This window comes from Emydura macquarii, unplaced genomic scaffold, assembly GCF_026122565.2.
Source record: "Emydura macquarii macquarii isolate MOO-44397 ecotype Brisbane River unplaced genomic scaffold, CSIRO-AGI_Emac_v2 contig_2768, whole genome shotgun sequence".
Classification (NCBI taxonomy): domain Eukaryota; kingdom Metazoa; phylum Chordata; order Testudines; family Chelidae; genus Emydura; species Emydura macquarii.
The window spans coordinates 1,195,380-1,213,084 of record NW_027132905.1 but is presented as its reverse complement, the minus strand read 5'-3'; the positions used below and the strand labels follow the sequence as shown (position 1 = coordinate 1,213,084).

The following is a 17,705-nucleotide window of genomic DNA, read 5'->3' as shown; positions in this document are numbered from 1 at the left end:
GGATATGGGTACCTAAATCCCTTAAGCTCCTTTGAAACTCTCAACCACAGACTATTAAAGGCACAACAGGCATATTTCTGTCTACACTGGTGGGGTGAAAATGATTGTTATGCCGGCCTGGATGAAACGTTGTTGTGGCTACCGGGCGTAACAGCCGCTCTCCATTCAAGATAAATGTAAAAAAGCAATTAAGCTCTTTTGGACTAAAGAGCTGAAACAGCCAAATTACAGACCAGTCAGGAATCTTAGCTATGTGGAAGAAGGGCTGAATGCAAATGCAGGGGCCCGGATATTCTTTGAGGGAGTTGTGTGAAAGAGAATCAGAGGCAGACAGAGAAGGTAGCAAGGAAGTCCCAGAGAAGCACTTGTAGAGGGGCCCTGAGAAAACACCTATGGCTGCGTTTACACTATGAGAGAGGGGTGTGATGCCCTGCTCGGGTCCACACAATAGCACTAGCTCTCACGGTGCTAGTGCGAGTATAAATAGCAGTGTAGCGATGGGAGCATACTGAAACCAGGGGGGTATGTAGTCCTACTCATTCTACTGTGGCTACCCTGCTACTTATGCTCATGCTAGCTCAATGAGAGCCGCACAAGTGTGTGTACACAAACAGGGAAATCACTCCCCTCCTCGCCCCGCAGCTCGTAACGTAGATGTAGCTAAAGAGAGAGAGAGAGCTTTTGGGTAGAGTTCTGGCTAAAAAGAGACTTGGGATTGTGAGCAAAGTGCATCTAGCTTTCCTTGCATAGTGGGACGTTTTGTAAATTGTTCTCTTTTGTTCTTAAGGTCGGAGCTCTTTGTCCAGCTGAAATGAGAATTGTGTCTAGCCAGGTATGTGGTTTGGTATCAAAAAAGGCCTCTGAAAAAATAAAATGGGGTCTGTCAGTTCCTGATCTTCCCATTCACATTTCATTTCAAGTGAGTTGCTTTGCAGCTGGTAATTTCAGGGACAGACATGACCTATTACTCTGTTTGTACAGTGCCTTGCACCCTTGTGGGTTGCACCCCCTAGGCACTATATCATAATAAACAAGGAAATTGGAACTGTCCATGAGAACTTCATTTTTGCTGGTTTGGATTCAGCGCTCCTATGTCTGGATGTAAATAGAAGTGATTAACTCGTCCTGAATTTTGAATAAGCTCTTGCCAGAGGTATGATGTTTCACAGTTGGAATCACCATGGTCTAGTGTGCTGGTGAGACTCGGACATCTCTCTCGTTAATCACTAGGGGTACGTCTACACTGCAAAACACCTGCTTAGCAGAGAGTCTCAGAGAGCAGGCTCTGAGACCCACCCCCTCACACAGACATCTATACTGCTATTTTCAGCACTGCAGCATGGGCCCTGCAATCTTTCCTTTTTATCCCCTGCCCTGTCCCACAATCTTGAGTCAGTTGACCTGGACACTGAGACTTGGCACTGTGAGTTTTGGGGTGTTTTTGGTGTAGACCCATACCCTAAGGGCCGGATCCAAAGTCAACTGAAAGCAGGTGAAAGACTTGCATTGCCTACAGTGGGTTAGAGATCAGGGCCTTTTTTTTTTTTTTTTTTTAAATGTATATGTAAAATGTTTTATTCTGCTAAATACAACAAATATACCAAAATACCAGATTCATCATCATACACAATGTAAGCAAAGAGGGTGATGATAAAAGAGGGAAAGAAGTGACATATTTATCTTCAGGATCCACATTCATCATAGACCCCTTAAAAAGCCAGCCCATTTAAAGCCAGCTTTAAATTTTCCAAGCATTCCCCTCCTGCGGCTTGCCCGTTGTTGGTTGGCTACGAGGCCCAGCCATATCACCGAGCCAGGCATTAATATTTGGTGGGGATTGACTTTTCCATTTTTAGCAGCATTAATTGTTTAGTGAACAAAGCTGCAGGTTGGAACCACCCTGTCTTGTTACCAGGTAACTTCCAGGTATCAGAGGATCAGAGAAGTCCTGCAATTGGTATGCAAAAGCAGAAGGAATAGTAAACTCTGGGCACATTTTTATAAGCATACAATATAATCTCAGACTGTTTCCCAACATTAGCAGAGCTCCATTTTACAGCTAACTGTGTTCTAGACAAACAGGAAGGCTGCAGTAACCATAGCTTTTGTTATCAAATAGCCTATAGCAGAATTATGGACAAAGATCCTCTAAGGTGCTTCACACAGACAATTTTGATTAAAAACAAACAAAGATAAAGACCAGCAATTCTCAGTCAAGGTGATTTCTGGTAAGAGCCGAGCAGACCCGATTGTTAGTCTGGTGCACCACGCAGCTGATCCAAAGAACAGCCTGTTCTGCCATGGACTTTCAGAGTGGGGTTTTAGAAATCATTGTTGGCCTAACTGCTCCTATGGAAGTCAGCAGTAAGCTGATCTCAGTGGGAGCAGAGGTAGGCCAGTGCCAAGTGCTCCTGTAAACCCCACGGTCAGACTACAGAGAGGATCTGACTTCTCGACTTTCGAAGACAGACTCTGACCTCACTTGCACCAGTGTAATTCAGGAGTAATGCAGGTGTGAGAGCAGACGCTCATTCTAACGTTTCAGTGAAATAAATCGGATTTTCTGACAACCCCAGTGATATAGCAAAATAATGAAGCTATTACAATTATGATGACCAGAAAGGTGAAGTTTCTCTAAAACTCAATTTCGTCCTGTGTTGTGTGTCTCATTGACAGATGCTGCTGCTATCTTAACCCAGACTTTGGGAGAGAGACCCTAGACCTTTATTTTTTTAAATTCTAAACACTGTGAGCAGGTGAGTTCCAAATACATGATGTGATTAAAACCAACACTGTCACCACAGTATCTATTGCTCAGCATTACTCTCTCTCTATGGCTTGGTGGACGATGAGATGAATGAAGGTCATGCCTCTGTAACTCCATTGAAAGCAATGCAGCTGAGCAAAACTGTTCTTCTCACCAGAACGGCCCAAATTTGTATCAGTTAAGGTTGTGTTCTATTGCCTGACAGCATGAAATGTGCTGGCTCCCCCCAATCCAATTCATTATGGAACTTCCTCTTTTTTTTTTTTTTTTTTTTTGCAGTATCCCTCTGCCAAAAAGCCTGGGGATCACATGTTCAATACCAGTACCATTAACTGAGGTGCTGGTTACAACAGTGTATGGGGGAAGCAGAATTTGTCTCAGCCTGCTGCCCCCTTTACACGGCTGTAAATCCAATTAAAATTTCCGTACAGTCAACAGAGTTAGGGTGGATTTATACTGATGTAAATGGAGAACAGAATTTGCCACAACATTTGTTGTGTTGCCAAGATCTCCGACATACCCTTCCAACGTGACTCTTTCCCCTTAGTAACAGCAGTGAGAGGAATTTATTATTTATTCTTGCAGGATGGCTATGTTTCTTCTAGTTTCCTAGAGTTCTGCAAATGGGAGATCCTCACTATCACAGTTCATGGTATGAATCATGTCAGTTTTTAAAAGGCACAGGGGAAGAACTGGATGTGTTGTTTCCAGAGTAAAACGTGCTTAGTCATAATTATCTCAGACAACAAAATGTAAGTATTCTACAGAGCCTCATCTGTCAAGATGCTGAGTGCTTCCAGAGAAGTGCTGAGTACTCTCCAGTCCTACTGACTTCTCTAGAAGTTGAGAAGTTTCAGCATCTTCCTGGAAGCACTCAGCACCGAGCAGGATTGAACTTGCACTGGTAACCAAGAATAAATACATCTTGCCTTAGCAAAAAATGCACTTAAACATTTGTTTCTTGAAACAGTCACATAAATAAATCCTCTTTATATCTATGTCATCAGAGCCACCACAGCCCGGTCATCTCTGCAGCTGGCATGGCATGGTTTCTGGCTGTGTCATCCTGCCCCAGGAAATCCAGCATCAAGGTAAAGACAAAAATGTTGGAGACACAGGTAAATATGAAAGCAGACTGTAGCGTCCCTCTTCTCAGCTGCTTAGGCAATGTGGCATTTGCGGTCATTCAATAGAAGAAGTGGCAATTTGCTGCTGATAACAAAGGAAATGCTCATATTAATCCCATTCGGAGACTGATGGTTCCGTTTGTTACACTGAACGGTGGGAGCATTGCGTCCGCAATAGTCAAGTAACGTTTTGGCCTAGAATTTATAGACACCTCTTGCTTTACTGGAGGGATACAAGTAACAGTTTGTCAGTTAATCTGCCCACCACCACAAGTGCCCCTCTTTGATTAGCTGCTTCTACATATTCTCAGGTATATCAATGCTTGAAAGTGGTCAGTGGAGCATATAGTTTAGGGTGCTCTATAAGCGATGATAGTTTTGTAGTAACTGGCTAAAGCCACAGTGTTGATAAGGGCAAGCATTCAATCATTCCTTAGTCCATTGTATAAATATTTTCCTCTGCATGGGCCCTGGCTTCCAATGCATTCTGGATGTCTCCACGTTCTGTGTTGGAAAATGAGACTGAGCTGTGGAGAGAGTAATAAATCCTGACCATTAAAAATAAAGAACAAAACAGAAACACAAGAAACCCAATATCCAAAACAACCAGTTCACTGGAAAAATATGACCCATAGTACCATTTACTATTAAAGACCAATAATAATGAATCATTATGTATTTTATAAAGCACCCAGGATCTGAAGACTTCCTGCTGCCTAATGTAATATCAAGATATACAAACCAGGAGCCAGATCGACAGTTACGCTCATTTTTGTTTACTAAGCAATGACGAATAGCAATGATAATGAATTTTTCTTTTTGCAATGTTATTTCTAGTCATCTGGCCTGATATGAAAAAGCCAGTCAAATTAAAAGCATGCACCTATGGAAGTATCAGCATGTGTCCAGGAATATCTGTTTGGTACATTTCTTTTTGTCCTTGCAAAGGCGCAGAAATTTTGGGACCTAGTTTTTTATTATAGCTACAGCAGAAATAGCATAGTGAATAGCATTTACCTTTCCAAAGTCTTCAGCTTCTGTCTGTTATGGAGATACCCTGAGGATCATTCAGAATAAGAAAGGAGGAGAAGGGAATGAGAGTTTTAAAATCATTAAAAAAAAAAAAGCAGCAGGTTCAATGAGAAAAAGTCAAGTGCAAAAATGTAAATAAGTAAGCTTTAAAGTGGGTCCTTTAAATATGTGAAACACCCATTATTTGCATGAGGCCAAACTCACCCAGGAGTTACCTGATTGCATGCCCTGAGCCTCCAGGGAAGAAAGTCTGCAAAAGGGAACGCAGTGGCTATAGTTGCCCAAAGCAACTGCAGCTTCCCTTGTGAGCAGGAAAGGCCAGGAGAGCACAGGGTAAAAACTGGGCAACACTGTCTGGGGTGGAGGCATGACAAGTGCAGCATGGGGATGGGTTGATACAGAGCATCCCCTGAGTATCTATCATCGGCCAAGATCCTAGGGAATCAGAGAAATAAAACTATACATGTTCTTGGATTATCCTTTCTCTCAGATCACTTACTTTTGAAGGTAAGTAGGACAGAAACTAGGATGACTAGAAGTACCACAAAGATGCTGATTCCAACATACATCCCTGTCTCCGTCGATTCTGTGTTCTTCAGCTCATCAACTGATGTAGACATAGTTTGCTGAAAGACAAATATGAGGGCAGTCATAGAAATCACACACAGGACTTGAAAAATCTGCCTTGCAACCAACTGGTGAACACACACTTGAGATAACGCATCCAGCTTGAGCGAGGGTGCTATTTCCACTGAGTCACTGCCGAGGTTCCAGACAGCTGAATTTTGGTTGGGGCTTTCAAAGGTTCCTAAAAGGAATGAGATGTCCAAATCCCATTCATGTATGTCAAATGTGTTTGCTTTATATTTTATTTATGATTTGAATAAAAAGCGCTTAGTTCCCAAAGCCTGTGTTTAGGGCCAAATCCTGCAGTCCTTACTCAAGCCTTGATCCTGAGAAGTGATGTGTGCCATCAACTCCTATTGACTTCGGTCTGTAACTAGGCAGAACTGCCGTTCAGCTCAGGTAGGGGTGTTTTTTGGCCTAAATAAGGAGGGAGTAAGGACTCCAGGATAAGCCCATTATGCAAGTCACTGTAGTTTGTTTGCCTTTTGGTAACTGTGGCATCAGCACCATTTCCCAGGTGCTAAACGGACAGGCTCAACATAAATATTTCTCTTTGCCAAACAGAAGAGAGCATCATGGAACGTGATCTGCAGAGACAAGGTCGTCACCATTCAGACCTGACCACTTACTGTTGGAACACCCTCAGGGACTTCTGAACTGACATCCAATGGCCGTCGTGCAATGATGGTGGAAGATGTGTCACTGGCATTCACAGCAGCTGAGCAACGATAAGATAAACCAACAGATCACTTAGCACAGTTAATAATTCTTTCCTTCTTCATAGCTAGACAACTCCTACAGAACTCTCGTTGTTTTTGCTGTGTACAGACTAACCCCTCTGGAACTTTCCCACATCTTTGACTCTTTAAACCGATCTCTCCTGATAATGGATGGGCTTTAGATGGCCCTGAAAAAATAGGCCATGCAGCATTGTAAAGCGCACGTGGCGTTGCATACAAGACTTCACAAAGCCTAGAACACGTTTATGTAGCATTTAGGCTGGTCATAGCGTGACAAACTTGCAAACGCCACAGCGATAGCATCTTGATGCAGTGCCTATTTCCTGGCTTAAGGCACCTTAGAACATTTAAAACACAGGGCTACAAAATGCAATCTCTTTACTACAATGGTTTGATGAATTTGTCATTTGATTATCAAATAACCCCACCCCCCCAGCAATAAATCCAACCCACCAATCCCAAGACTCAAAATGTGTTATCTGAAGATCTACAGCCAACAAAAATGGAGTCCCCTCCCCCTCGCCGCCCCGTTTAAACGCAGGTGTCTCCTCTGTTGCAATTGAAAACCATTCCTGAATGCTCTGATTCTAAATGTGATGGTCTGCTGCAGCTGGTCCCTATGCTTGGGAAAAGGTGGCATTTTCCTGACATCCAAGTAACACGACTGCCTGTCTCTTTCTGACACTCCTTCATGGATGCGTCCATTATACACGTAAGCATACAAGTCCCTCTGCAGCTAGACACACATGACATACTGAGAAAGCTTTCACTTCCTCTTCTGAGAGAGAAATATAACTATGTGAGAACATGAGCTCACAAAATCCAGATGAATGAAGAGGGCATTTTTGGTTTCAAGTTAAAGCTGACTGAACCTCACAAGGCTCCAAAGCAAAATATAAAGAATAAATATTAAAACATAAAACAGTTTTTGTGGGCTGCACAGTGTGTGAAAGGCCCCTGCAGACTTTCCCAGATCACAGGGGACCATATTTTAGAATACATAAGTCAAAGGGAATAGTATTTTCAACAGCAATAAAATAGAGCTTTAATATTAAAACAAAGTTTTGCTCTGTGTGTGTGTGTGCGCGTAATGTTTACAGAATATTTACCAGCCCACTTCTGACCTCTGGAGCAGATCAGTTCAGCTACCGTATTAGTCCATTTGTTATTCTACTCCCCTTCTGGGATTCCATTACAAAGGGGCTCACACACACCAGTGGGGCTGAATATTTGGATAAACATTACCTGAGGTGTGTTCAGATGTGTAAGTGTGGGGGCCTGCCGTGGAGTTCCTAGCTGGTGTTAAAAAAACAAAACCACACATATTACAACAGTCAGCAGGATGTGCCAATAAACGGAAAGAAATAAAATGTTTTAACCGCAACATATCACCAGCAATAAAACCATATCCCGTTATCTGCCTGGTCTACTGCAAGAAGAAGAAAATTACTTTGAAACCTTTATTTGCAGGACAATACAGGGAAGGAAAAGGAGAGAGAATGAAAGTCACAGCTACACTATCAATGTATCTGTCTTAGGGTTTTATCCTGCCGCCTCTCACCATAGCCTCTGACCACCTTCCACGTACCATCAATAGTTAAGGTCCCAACAGAAGTCCTGGAGCATCTGGACTTCCACCTTTTCCAGATAAAATATCTGCTTGGGGTAAGATTTAGGTTTTGATTTTCTAGTTGCCACAACTGCAGTTGTGCATTTTAAAATCTGTTATTTGTCAGATAACAGAGTTGTAGGGGAGCCTCTGCTGAGATTAAAATTCCACGTATATCCAGCATTACCTAAGGCCTGATTGTACAAATTTGACTTATGTTGGTGAGCCTTGGCTCCAACAGAGCGCCAGCTTTTCCAAAGAATGCATCACCAAGGGCTGAGGGCACAGGATTCCTGCAGAAGTTTGGGATGTCTCGTAGCAGCAGGCACAACAGTATCCTCTTAATTTGCATGAATTAGAGCCTGACCCAGAGCCCATTAAGGGTGATGGGAATCCTTCCACTCTTTTTAATGGGCGCAGGATCGACTCTAGAGTGGAATGGGACACATCGACCTATAAGAGGTGATTCTTGTGCCTAATTAATGAAAGAAGCATATAAAATACGGCCCACTACATGTGATATGTGCTAAGACTGCTAATTAGAGATGTATGCCTTGGCATAAGGGAACAAAATCACCATTCCAGCACGCTGGTTCTGCTGAAGTTACAGTGATGGCAGAGACCCGGGTAGTGGTAGATCTCCAAACTCATAATGGTAAACACTGCAGGACATTATTCTATTGTTTCTGTCACACGCTATGAAACGCAATCAGATGGCAGGAGTTTTACCCTTCAAAAAAGCTCAGACACTCACCTCTCTCCATCACAACTTCCAGATCATTTAGCTGATCATTGAACCAACCAGGGATCTCCACACGGCAGCAGTACACCCCTCCATCTGCTTCTGCCGCATTCACTATGGTCAGGGACACATCCCCCTGAGTGAGATTCCCTTCTAACTGGTACCTGCTGGACAGACGCTCTGTTACCCTCCATCCATCAGTCCAGAGAATTGGCTGAGAACATTTAGAACTAGGACACTGGCCCCGGCCCCAGCACATTGTTGTGATGTCATTTTGGTTATTTACATGGTATTTACACGGCAAAGTGACATTCTGACCCACCACTCTTCTCATTGGAGAGCCTGATACTGCAAGACCTGCGGACAAAGATACAAGAGTGACTGAAACAGGGATAGGGCACAGGACACAAGCTAATTGTACCTGCCTGGCATCGCAGTCACACCACAACACTGTCCCTATAAGCTTTCCACATATCTCCATTCCAGATGGGTGCACTGATGTGCGTGTTTCCCCTCTCCCCACAACAGGAGAGCATGACAGCAGGACACACATCACGTCCATGGTAATTTTGCCCAAGATGTGGTTCTGTCCAAGCCAAGGAAGCACTTGTGCACCCGGCAGTTGCACAGTCTCACCCTCCTGACCCTAGCCAGGAAGATGGAGGGAGAAGAGTTCTTTGGTCTGCCCGACCTACGTAAGGGCGGTTCTCTCTGCAGCCGTGTGTGCAGCTCCCTGACCTAACTAGAGTTCAGTTGTCAGAGCTCGGGACAGTTTGGAAACCTTGTTAAGGCGCACAAGTCTGTCTTGGTGTTGGTGTCGCTTGGTCGTGCGGGAAGATAAACTGACTAATGCTCCTGACAGTGGCTCTCAAACTGCTCCATGCTAATGAAAGAGGGACAGTGGCTTCTGACCCCTAGGTGTCCCTGGATGGTTTTCACAGGCACCTGTTACAGATCACCCGACAGTGATGACTATAACCACCCCAGTAATGATACAGCTTCAGTGCGGATAGAGTTTTCCAGACCCCCTCGTGACTCCTCGCTCACAGGGGTTCAGGGTAGTGCATGGGCCTCAACAGCATCTTTGGAAGACTTGCTCCTGCAGTACCAGGAACTGCTAACCCATACCTTGGACTTCTAGCTGGGTGGATCTGGTTGGGTTCTACTGAGTCCACAATCTTCTCCTCCCTTTCCTAGTCCTTTCTGAGCCAGAGCCCGGACACAACGTGAGGTGGGAGCATGTTACTGCTGCAGGGTCACAAACCAGATTACAGCCTGTGTCCCTGGCTGCGGAGGGTAACACGGCTGTTCCAAGGAGCTAGCATAGGGCAGCTGTCATGGGCTGGTCTCCTGGTGGAGGCAATGCTAGGATAAAATAGTGGCACAGACATCTAGAGCTGACTTCCACTTGCCTGAAGATGCTGTGATTTGAAAATTGCTAGTGGACCCTTATTCTGGGCTAGAGGCTCAAGATAGCCCTGAGGGTATGTGACATTCACCCCTATTCAGACATCCAGCACAAAGTATATGCAGTTCTTACATGCTACTCACTTTGAATCTCATCTCTCATCAAAGAGCAAACCTGTGCTGCTCCTCTGCACAGGCCTGTCTTCACCCTGGATCTTCAGTTCCACCTGCCTTGAAAAATGCTGGGCCGGAAACTTGCACATGCACCTGATATTGTGTTTCCAGGCAGCCAGTTAGGGGGCATAACCCCTTTGAAAATGTCCTTTTAGTGAGCTAGCTCACTCTCTTTTGCCTCGATTTGGCATGTGCATGACCACGCCCACTATTAGTCAATAGAACAACGGGAAAAATACAGAACTCACTTCAAAAATGCTGTGGAAATCCCCCATGCACCTTATAACCCTGTCTTCGTCTTTGAATACATGGGATCAGCCTGCATTTCCTTTTAGAGTTACCATGAATCTAATATACTCCACTCCCACCAGATTACACAGCTTCCCCATTCACACGAACAGGGATTTCAAAACACTTTCAATCTACCCTGCTTTTTAACTTCTCAGACACACAGTCTGTGAATTAAATATAAAAGTTTTTTGTCTAGTCATCTAATTCAGTAGTAAAAATCCTTTCAGTTTCCTTGTACATCTAGTGTTCTCACAGATACAGCCAACAGCAGAGAGCTTAGGAAGCAGCCATATATCCATGCCAGCTGGACTGTTTCGCTCTGTAACCGTTTCAGGATACTGTGCGTTTACTCCATCTCCCATGCTTTAAATGCATTAAGGGTGTTAATCAAAGACGTTCCGGGTCAGATGATCCAGATGTCAATCAAAGCCAGCCCTTAACCGGGCACCCAAAAGGGGAGCTTTGGGTACTCATTCCAATGCCTCACATTGCAAAGGAAGCTCTGGTTTTGAAATAAAAGGTACTATAAATTCTTATCACATGAAATAATAGGGTATCAACAGCCTTAATCCCTCATTCAAGCAGCTACTAATGCTATGGGGTAGAATGCTCTGCCGTGTGTGTTAATACTTCCCAATGCAATTTTTCCAAACAGGTCCACTATAAATTAGGGTTTGTATGTGAAAGAAGATCAAGGTTAGGCAGAGATTTGTTAATCTAATCCTGACCTTTTCCCAGGGAAAACACAGTTTAACACCTTTAACGCTGATTTAGCTGGTCAAGGTTGACGTGTTATCTAATCTCAACCAATTTTCCAAAAAAACCCAAAAAACCCCACAAACCAACGTACGAGAAACTCTCAGTTCTGACAACGTACTGTATTACTAGTTAATAAAGAAACACTTTTCAATACCACCTCTATTTAGCAAAAAGGAACGTTTGGAAATAAAAAACTGAAGGAGACAGAACTTGTAATCTCACTTTAAAGCATATAGACCATATCCTGCCATTTTTTAATTTTTAATTTAAAGCAGAGCTCCCTGGACTCATGACATTATGTAGTATATTATTTTAACCACTGTTGCTCTCACTGTTTGCCTGTGAGTAAAAGCCGATGGTTTATGGCAGGGTAAAATTACAAAAATCATAGCTCTGTTGTGACAGACACAGCAAAAGTCACAATTTTGGTTCCCCCACCCAAAGTTGCAGCTCATTTTTTTCTTCCTAACATATTAACTGTTTGTTTTAAAAGTTCGCTAAAAACATTCAATTCATTCAAATAGGAAAAATCCATAATACAGACAGAACACGGATGAAACCTTCACAAAAGGTAAACTAGGTCTGGATTTAAATACATTTCCAGATGACCTGGATTTATAGATCTCTGCTCAGCTCTAAACAATATACAAAGAAACAGAAGTTCTGTGCCGGTACACGGTTTCTCAGTAGCACTTTCGGACACCGCTGCTCATGGGTCATGTTTGCAGGATTATTTTTGCTACCATAATGCCCAGAAATTTCCTTTTTGTAAAACAAAATGAAAGCTCGAGGAGTCCCACCGAAGGCTGTTGAGCTGCTGTGGCTTTTATTTACATTGCAGAAATTACAGCACTGACACATGACCAGTGACTTTACAGGAAACTTCAGTAAGTATTAAGCAGTAGTTGCCTATAGAAGCACCATCCACTATCAGTTATTCTTAGTCACTGTAGTTACCTGGAAATAGGAGCATTAGGATCCACTTCAGGATGAAACAAGGAGCCATGGTGATAACTGAAGAGTAGGCAGAGAACTGTCTTCTTCAAACTTTTAAAGGGCCTGAGGAAAAAATGTTCATTTCCGACACAGTCTTTTATTTTCACTTCCCTCATGTCACAAATGCTGTCGGTCACACTCAGCACACTGAATATTGCTCAGAGCTCTAATCAGGCTCAATTTTTCCGGTGGTTAGCCTTTGCCTCCACTTCTCCTTGCCTACATTAGCAACTAGCTGTTGCTGACAAGGGGTGCACACATGGTTTAACTGCAAGAGCAAACTGCTGAGAAGCATTTCATCAGCCCCGGTTACAACCTGCTTGACCACAGTATCTGAAACACTTGTCCTTGTTAACACTTGCAGCTACACACTGTTCAGCATTGGTTCAGCTGCACCTCTTTCTTACCCCGAAACTGTAGTGACGTATAGAATATTTCTGAGGTTTCTCCCTACTCCCACCCGCCCCATATTTCCCCTTTGGTTAGCCACATTGCATAGATATAGCAGAAGAGTTCACATGAATATGTACTGCAGAGAGACAGATGAAAAGGAGACACAGTGGAGGGAATTCCTAGGAGAAACATTGGTATTCATGGAGTCCAAAGATTTTTCAATTCATAGTACCCTAAAATGTGTTCATTTTGGGGGATAATGTATTCTTGACTATTTCCATCTGGCTGGATGATGTTGCAAAAATACTTTGACTCTCCACATATGAACCACCCAGAGAAGACTGTAGGGCCCACAACCAAACAATACTGGATGACCCACGCCGTTTTACTGCAGTAGCCTAAAGGGAGTTTGTAGCATATTGTCACTAAAAACACTCAAGTGACAGGAAAGATGACCGGCCTATTGGATGACGTCTCAGGATCATTGCTAACCCATTTTCCCCTTCAACAGGATACAGGAAATGCCTGTCTGTATCTTTAGACACCTAAATACCTTTGTAAACCTGGCCCCCGGTTTACTTTTCTCATTCTTTGGGTGGGATCTTGGAGGGAGATGCTACTTGCTTCTAATCTCTTTCCTCACAGGGTCAGTAAATGGCATATAAAGTTGCTGTTACCAGATGATAAACAGAGTGAGAAGCTTTATTGTATTATCTTAATTAAAAATACCTACCTATAGCACCTCTTAGCCCCCCAAATTTTCCAGTAATCGTCAGTTAGGTGACTGTGCAGCAAATTTCTTATAATTAAATTAAACCTCTACCATGGATTTAGATTAACAAAAACATATTTCTGAACCACCCACCTTGATACTTCATTAGCTGAGGTGTCAGAGCAGTGCGAAACGCTGCTATGTACAGCTCGCTTGAAACCACGATGCAGAGAGGGGCTCAAACTCAGTCATAACCGACATCATGCGCCAGTACCAGTAGACATATGCCATTTGGTTTTGAAGCTTAAATGTCAAAGATCAGGATCTAGTCATTCTTGTTCGCTGTGACCACAAACACTTCCAGGCCCCTCTCACGAGGGTTAAAAAGCAAACAAGGGGCTTACCAAGACATTCCTTTTATACCAAAAGCACAAGTTAATATATTCCCCAGTTAAGTGACTTTTATTTCATTCTGTTTGCTACCAGATATTGGCTACAGACCAATTAAAAGCTTTAACTTCAGCAACTGCCTACCACAGAAAAATCACCATGGCGACTGACCACTCTACTGGCTGTGGCAGTAGAGGCCGGCCTGGGCCTCCACTCACTATTGCAGCTGGGGCATGGCTGTGTTGGAGAGCTGTATTACTGCCGGTAGCATACGTCTGAGTAAACTGCGTGCTCCTGCGCCTACCAAGGTCCTACAGTGGCAGATTTCTCCTCGACTCCAGTGGGAGGAGGGTCAGGGTGAAGGACTTAATTCTACAACAGTCTGTCCACCTAGGAAGACTTTTACATCCACCAGAAGTCACTTTAATATTTTAAACTATACACAATGTCACTGAAATGACCCAAGTCCTTCCTCAAGCCCAAAACACAGAGGGTGACATTGTTAAAAATTGCACATTGTTAGATTTCCACAAGAAGAAAGCTTTTAATCAGAGACAGGCTCTCAAGGAGTTTTGAAGCCTCACAAGTCTTTTCATCTGCTTGCAAATGTAAATTGTTTGATTCTGGAACCTTCCTGCTTCTCTTGTCTGCACGGGAACGGCGGGCAAGTTGTTAGGAGGCGGGTGGAGTACAGGAGCGGAACATCTGATGCTGTCTGCTCCTCCACTCTTAGCTGGGGAATAGCACTCAGGGCTGTTTCACGGAGAAGGGCACGGGGATATTGCACAGACGTTGCTTCCTGAAAAATCTATGATGCCTCAAAGAGATGCGAGGCGAATCATAGGGACATGCACGGGTGAGAGGGATAAAGGGAACCTGGGACATTCTGAGAAATAGCTGCAAAAAGAGCATCTGTGTGTTGCTCAACAGTTGTCATTGTATCAGATCCTGAGCCAACTCCCATTGACTTTGACAGGAACCAGATTAGGCCCGTACTCAACTGAGTATGAAAATCTTTTTGCACAAGTCTATATGTTTTTTGTTGGTCTTGGGTTTAGTTACGGTTCTCATGATGTAAATAGCAGGTATTATTGCCTTAAATCCTGCTGTCCTTATACACAGCTTGAGTCTGTATATGAGAAAGAGCCGGGTTGCCATCTGGAGAGCTGGAGAGTTGCTGGAAACCCAGAGTCAGTGTGGAGATACAGTGCTTCTGTGCTGATTGTCTTGACTTCCACAGAAATCCCCAGGGTTCCCTGTGGGGGGACATGAGCATTGGAGATTCCTCTTCTCGGCTGCTCAGTCACTGTGGCACTTGCTCTCGTTCAATAAAAGGAGGGACAATTTGCCTCTGGTAACATATGTACTCATAGGCTCCATGATTAAATGAATGAATCCCGAGAAAGATGGTTTGGTTTCTTAAACTAAGAGGCTGGAGCCTGGGATGGACGGGGGAAGTTTTAGCCTAGAACCCATAGAAGCCTGCAGCTTTACCAGAAGTGATACATGGAACTATGTGGCCCCCTCTGCATAGAAGCTCGCAGTTTTTCTAGACACGAACCTGGTCTTGAGCCCCAGTGTGTCACCTCATGACCCAGCCAGGCTGCAGTTCACGTGCTCACCCCCCTTAGTTCAGAGAGGCTGATGAAGTTGAGAAGACTCATAAGCAATTCAACAATTCTTTGCAGCCATCTGTGTGATCCGTCTTGTGTTAGTTCTGCATAAGGTGAGAAAGACCGCCTCCATGCTGATCGTCACCTCAAGTTATGCATACACCTGTCCAGACTTCTTCTCAGCACAGGAAAGACTGTAGGGTGATTCACAAAATGGAGGTTATAATACAGAATGCAGGTTTACAACCTTCAATGATATTCACAAAACAAAATGAAGTTCATAATCTGACACTGACATTCCCAGAACAGTCACACAGAGTATCTATAAGGGCAAGTCCATCATACACGTATTTTCCTCTGCATTGATCCCAGCTTCCAGTGTGCTTCAGATCCCTCCATGCTTTGAGCTGGAAAATGAGACTGGGCTAGAGAGAGTGTAATAAACCCAGACCACTAAACAACAATGTCTTGAGAGAAACACAACAGACTGCATAGCGGAATCAACCAGCTCACGAGGAAAGTGGGAACCACAGCAGAACTTATTAAACAAGACTTATAATTAACATTTGCGGATGTATAAGGAACTCCAAGCCAAAGATCTGCTTCTTAATACAATGCAAGCAAAAACAGTTATGCTCATTTTTTGTTTACTAATTAACAACACATGGCAACGATCATGCCATATTTAATGAAACTGTAGATAACAATTCAAGAAAGCTTATCTATCCTGATATGAAAAAGCCACTCCAAAGAATGCACAAGTGAGCAACCAGCATGTGCATGAGACGCTCTCTTTTGAACAGTTGTGTGCTAACAAAGATATAGCAATATTGGCCTCTTATTATAGCTACAGTAGAGACAAAGCGAATAGCACGTAACTGGCCAAATTCTTCAGCTTCTGTGTGTCGTGCAAATACCCTTAGGATTATCCAGAATGTGGGAGGGAACCCAGATGGTTATTAGAACAAAAAAGGTTTAAAAAAGCAACAAGGATAAGAAAAAGGGTCAAGTGAGAGACATTAAATAAGGGAGATTTAAACCCAGGTCCTCAAAGTATAAAGGGACAAATTCACCCAAGAGTGACTCCTCTGGGACCCCGATGGCCAGCTGCCCAGGGAAGCCAGTGTCCGTAGCTGCACAAAGCAGCTGCCCTTATGATTGGGTAGGCCCACAACAGCACAGCGTGAAAAGGGGGCAGCAATGACTGGGGGAGGGCCATCTCCCGTGCAGCAGGGGGAAAAGGTCATTCAGTGCATCCCCCTCCAAAACGCTGTCGGTCGAGTCAGAGAAATTTCTCTCTCTGAATTACTTACATGTGAAGAGAAGCAGGGCCAAAATTAGGATGACTAAAAGTGACAGAATGATGCAAATTCTAACATACATCCATGTCCTCGTGGATTCAGGCTCCAATGGGTGGACTGATGACGACACATTCAACTGAAACACAAAACATGAGGGTGTTAGTGGCATATATGTGCTTCAAAAGCCATTGGGTGTCTTGGGAGAATATGGTCGGAATACACTTGCGGTGATGCACACACCTTGAGAAAATGCTCTATTTCCATCAAGTTGCTATCTTAGGTTACATGGACCACGAGTCAGAGTTAAATATTTATTTTAATTTTAGTCTTGACATCTCTGGTTTTTTGCCTTAGTAAGGATGGAAGAAGAACTGCAGGATTAGACTCTTAGATTTGTTATTGCAGTTGGTTTGTCTTTTGATAATTAAACCATGGGGAGTATTTCCCAGGCAGCACATGGACAGACTAAATATGTGGTTTCAGCCTAGAGACCATAGAAGCTTACAGCTTTACCAGAAGTGATACATGGAACTATATGGACAGACTAAATATGTGGTTTGCCCTGTTCTTGGAGCTGTCTTGGTCCCAGGATATGAGACAGACAAAGAGGGTGAAGTAATATCATTTAATGGATCAAGAGACAAGCCTTCAAGGTCAGGGGACATGAAGAAGAGCTCTGCGTTGCTCAAAAGCCTCTCTCTTTCCCCAACAGAAGCTGTTCAATAAAAGACTACTTCTGAACATTTCTCTGTTCCAGTCAAAGCAGAGCACTACCTGTAGGGAAGATTCTCCATTTAATACTGATACATTAATTGACAACAGAGATACTTACTTCCCAAGGGGCTTCTGACCTGGAAACTGATAGCCAGCGTGGTGTGACAGAAGAGGATACCGGGGTGGCAGTCGCAGTAACTACACAAATAGAAAATAAACATCACTTAATACAGATGACAATTCTTCCCTTATTCGCAGCTAATCATCCCCTACTTCCCTGAATGTCTAAAGTAAATGTCCATCTATTTGTT

At 43.5% G+C, this 17,705-nt stretch overlaps 1 protein-coding gene across 1 annotated transcript; it reads right to left on the bottom strand.

Annotated features, from left to right (window-relative positions):
• Window positions 1-3,037: 3,037 nt before the first annotated feature.
• Window positions 3,038-12,281, bottom strand: LOC137165237 (hepatitis A virus cellular receptor 1 homolog). Its single transcript, XM_067566413.1, has 7 exons — window positions 12,233-12,281; window positions 8,657-9,001; window positions 7,539-7,589; window positions 6,183-6,271; window positions 5,426-5,552; window positions 4,912-4,951; window positions 3,038-4,421 (listed from the first exon to the last, which is right to left on the bottom strand). The coding sequence occupies exons 1-7, from the start codon at window positions 12,279-12,281 to the stop codon at window positions 4,328-4,330; spliced, it is 795 nt and encodes a 264-aa protein (XP_067422514.1). The 3' UTR covers window positions 3,038-4,327.
• Window positions 12,282-17,705: the final 5,424 nt, after the last annotated feature.

Excerpts from the sequence above, each read along its gene's own strand:
- LOC137165237 (XM_067566413.1), bottom strand. The coding sequence starts at position 12,281 with ATGGCTCCTTGTTTCATCCTGAAGTGGATCCTAATGCTCCTATTTCCA. Across the intron at positions 7,590-8,656 it reads GGAAGTTGTGATGGAGAGAG|CTAGGAACTCCACGGCAGGC; the intron begins GTGAGTGTCTGA and ends TTTTAACACCAG. Across the intron at positions 5,553-6,182 it reads TCCCTGAGGGTGTTCCAACA|CAAACTATGTCTACATCAGT; the intron begins GTAAGTGGTCAG and ends TTTGTCTTTCAG.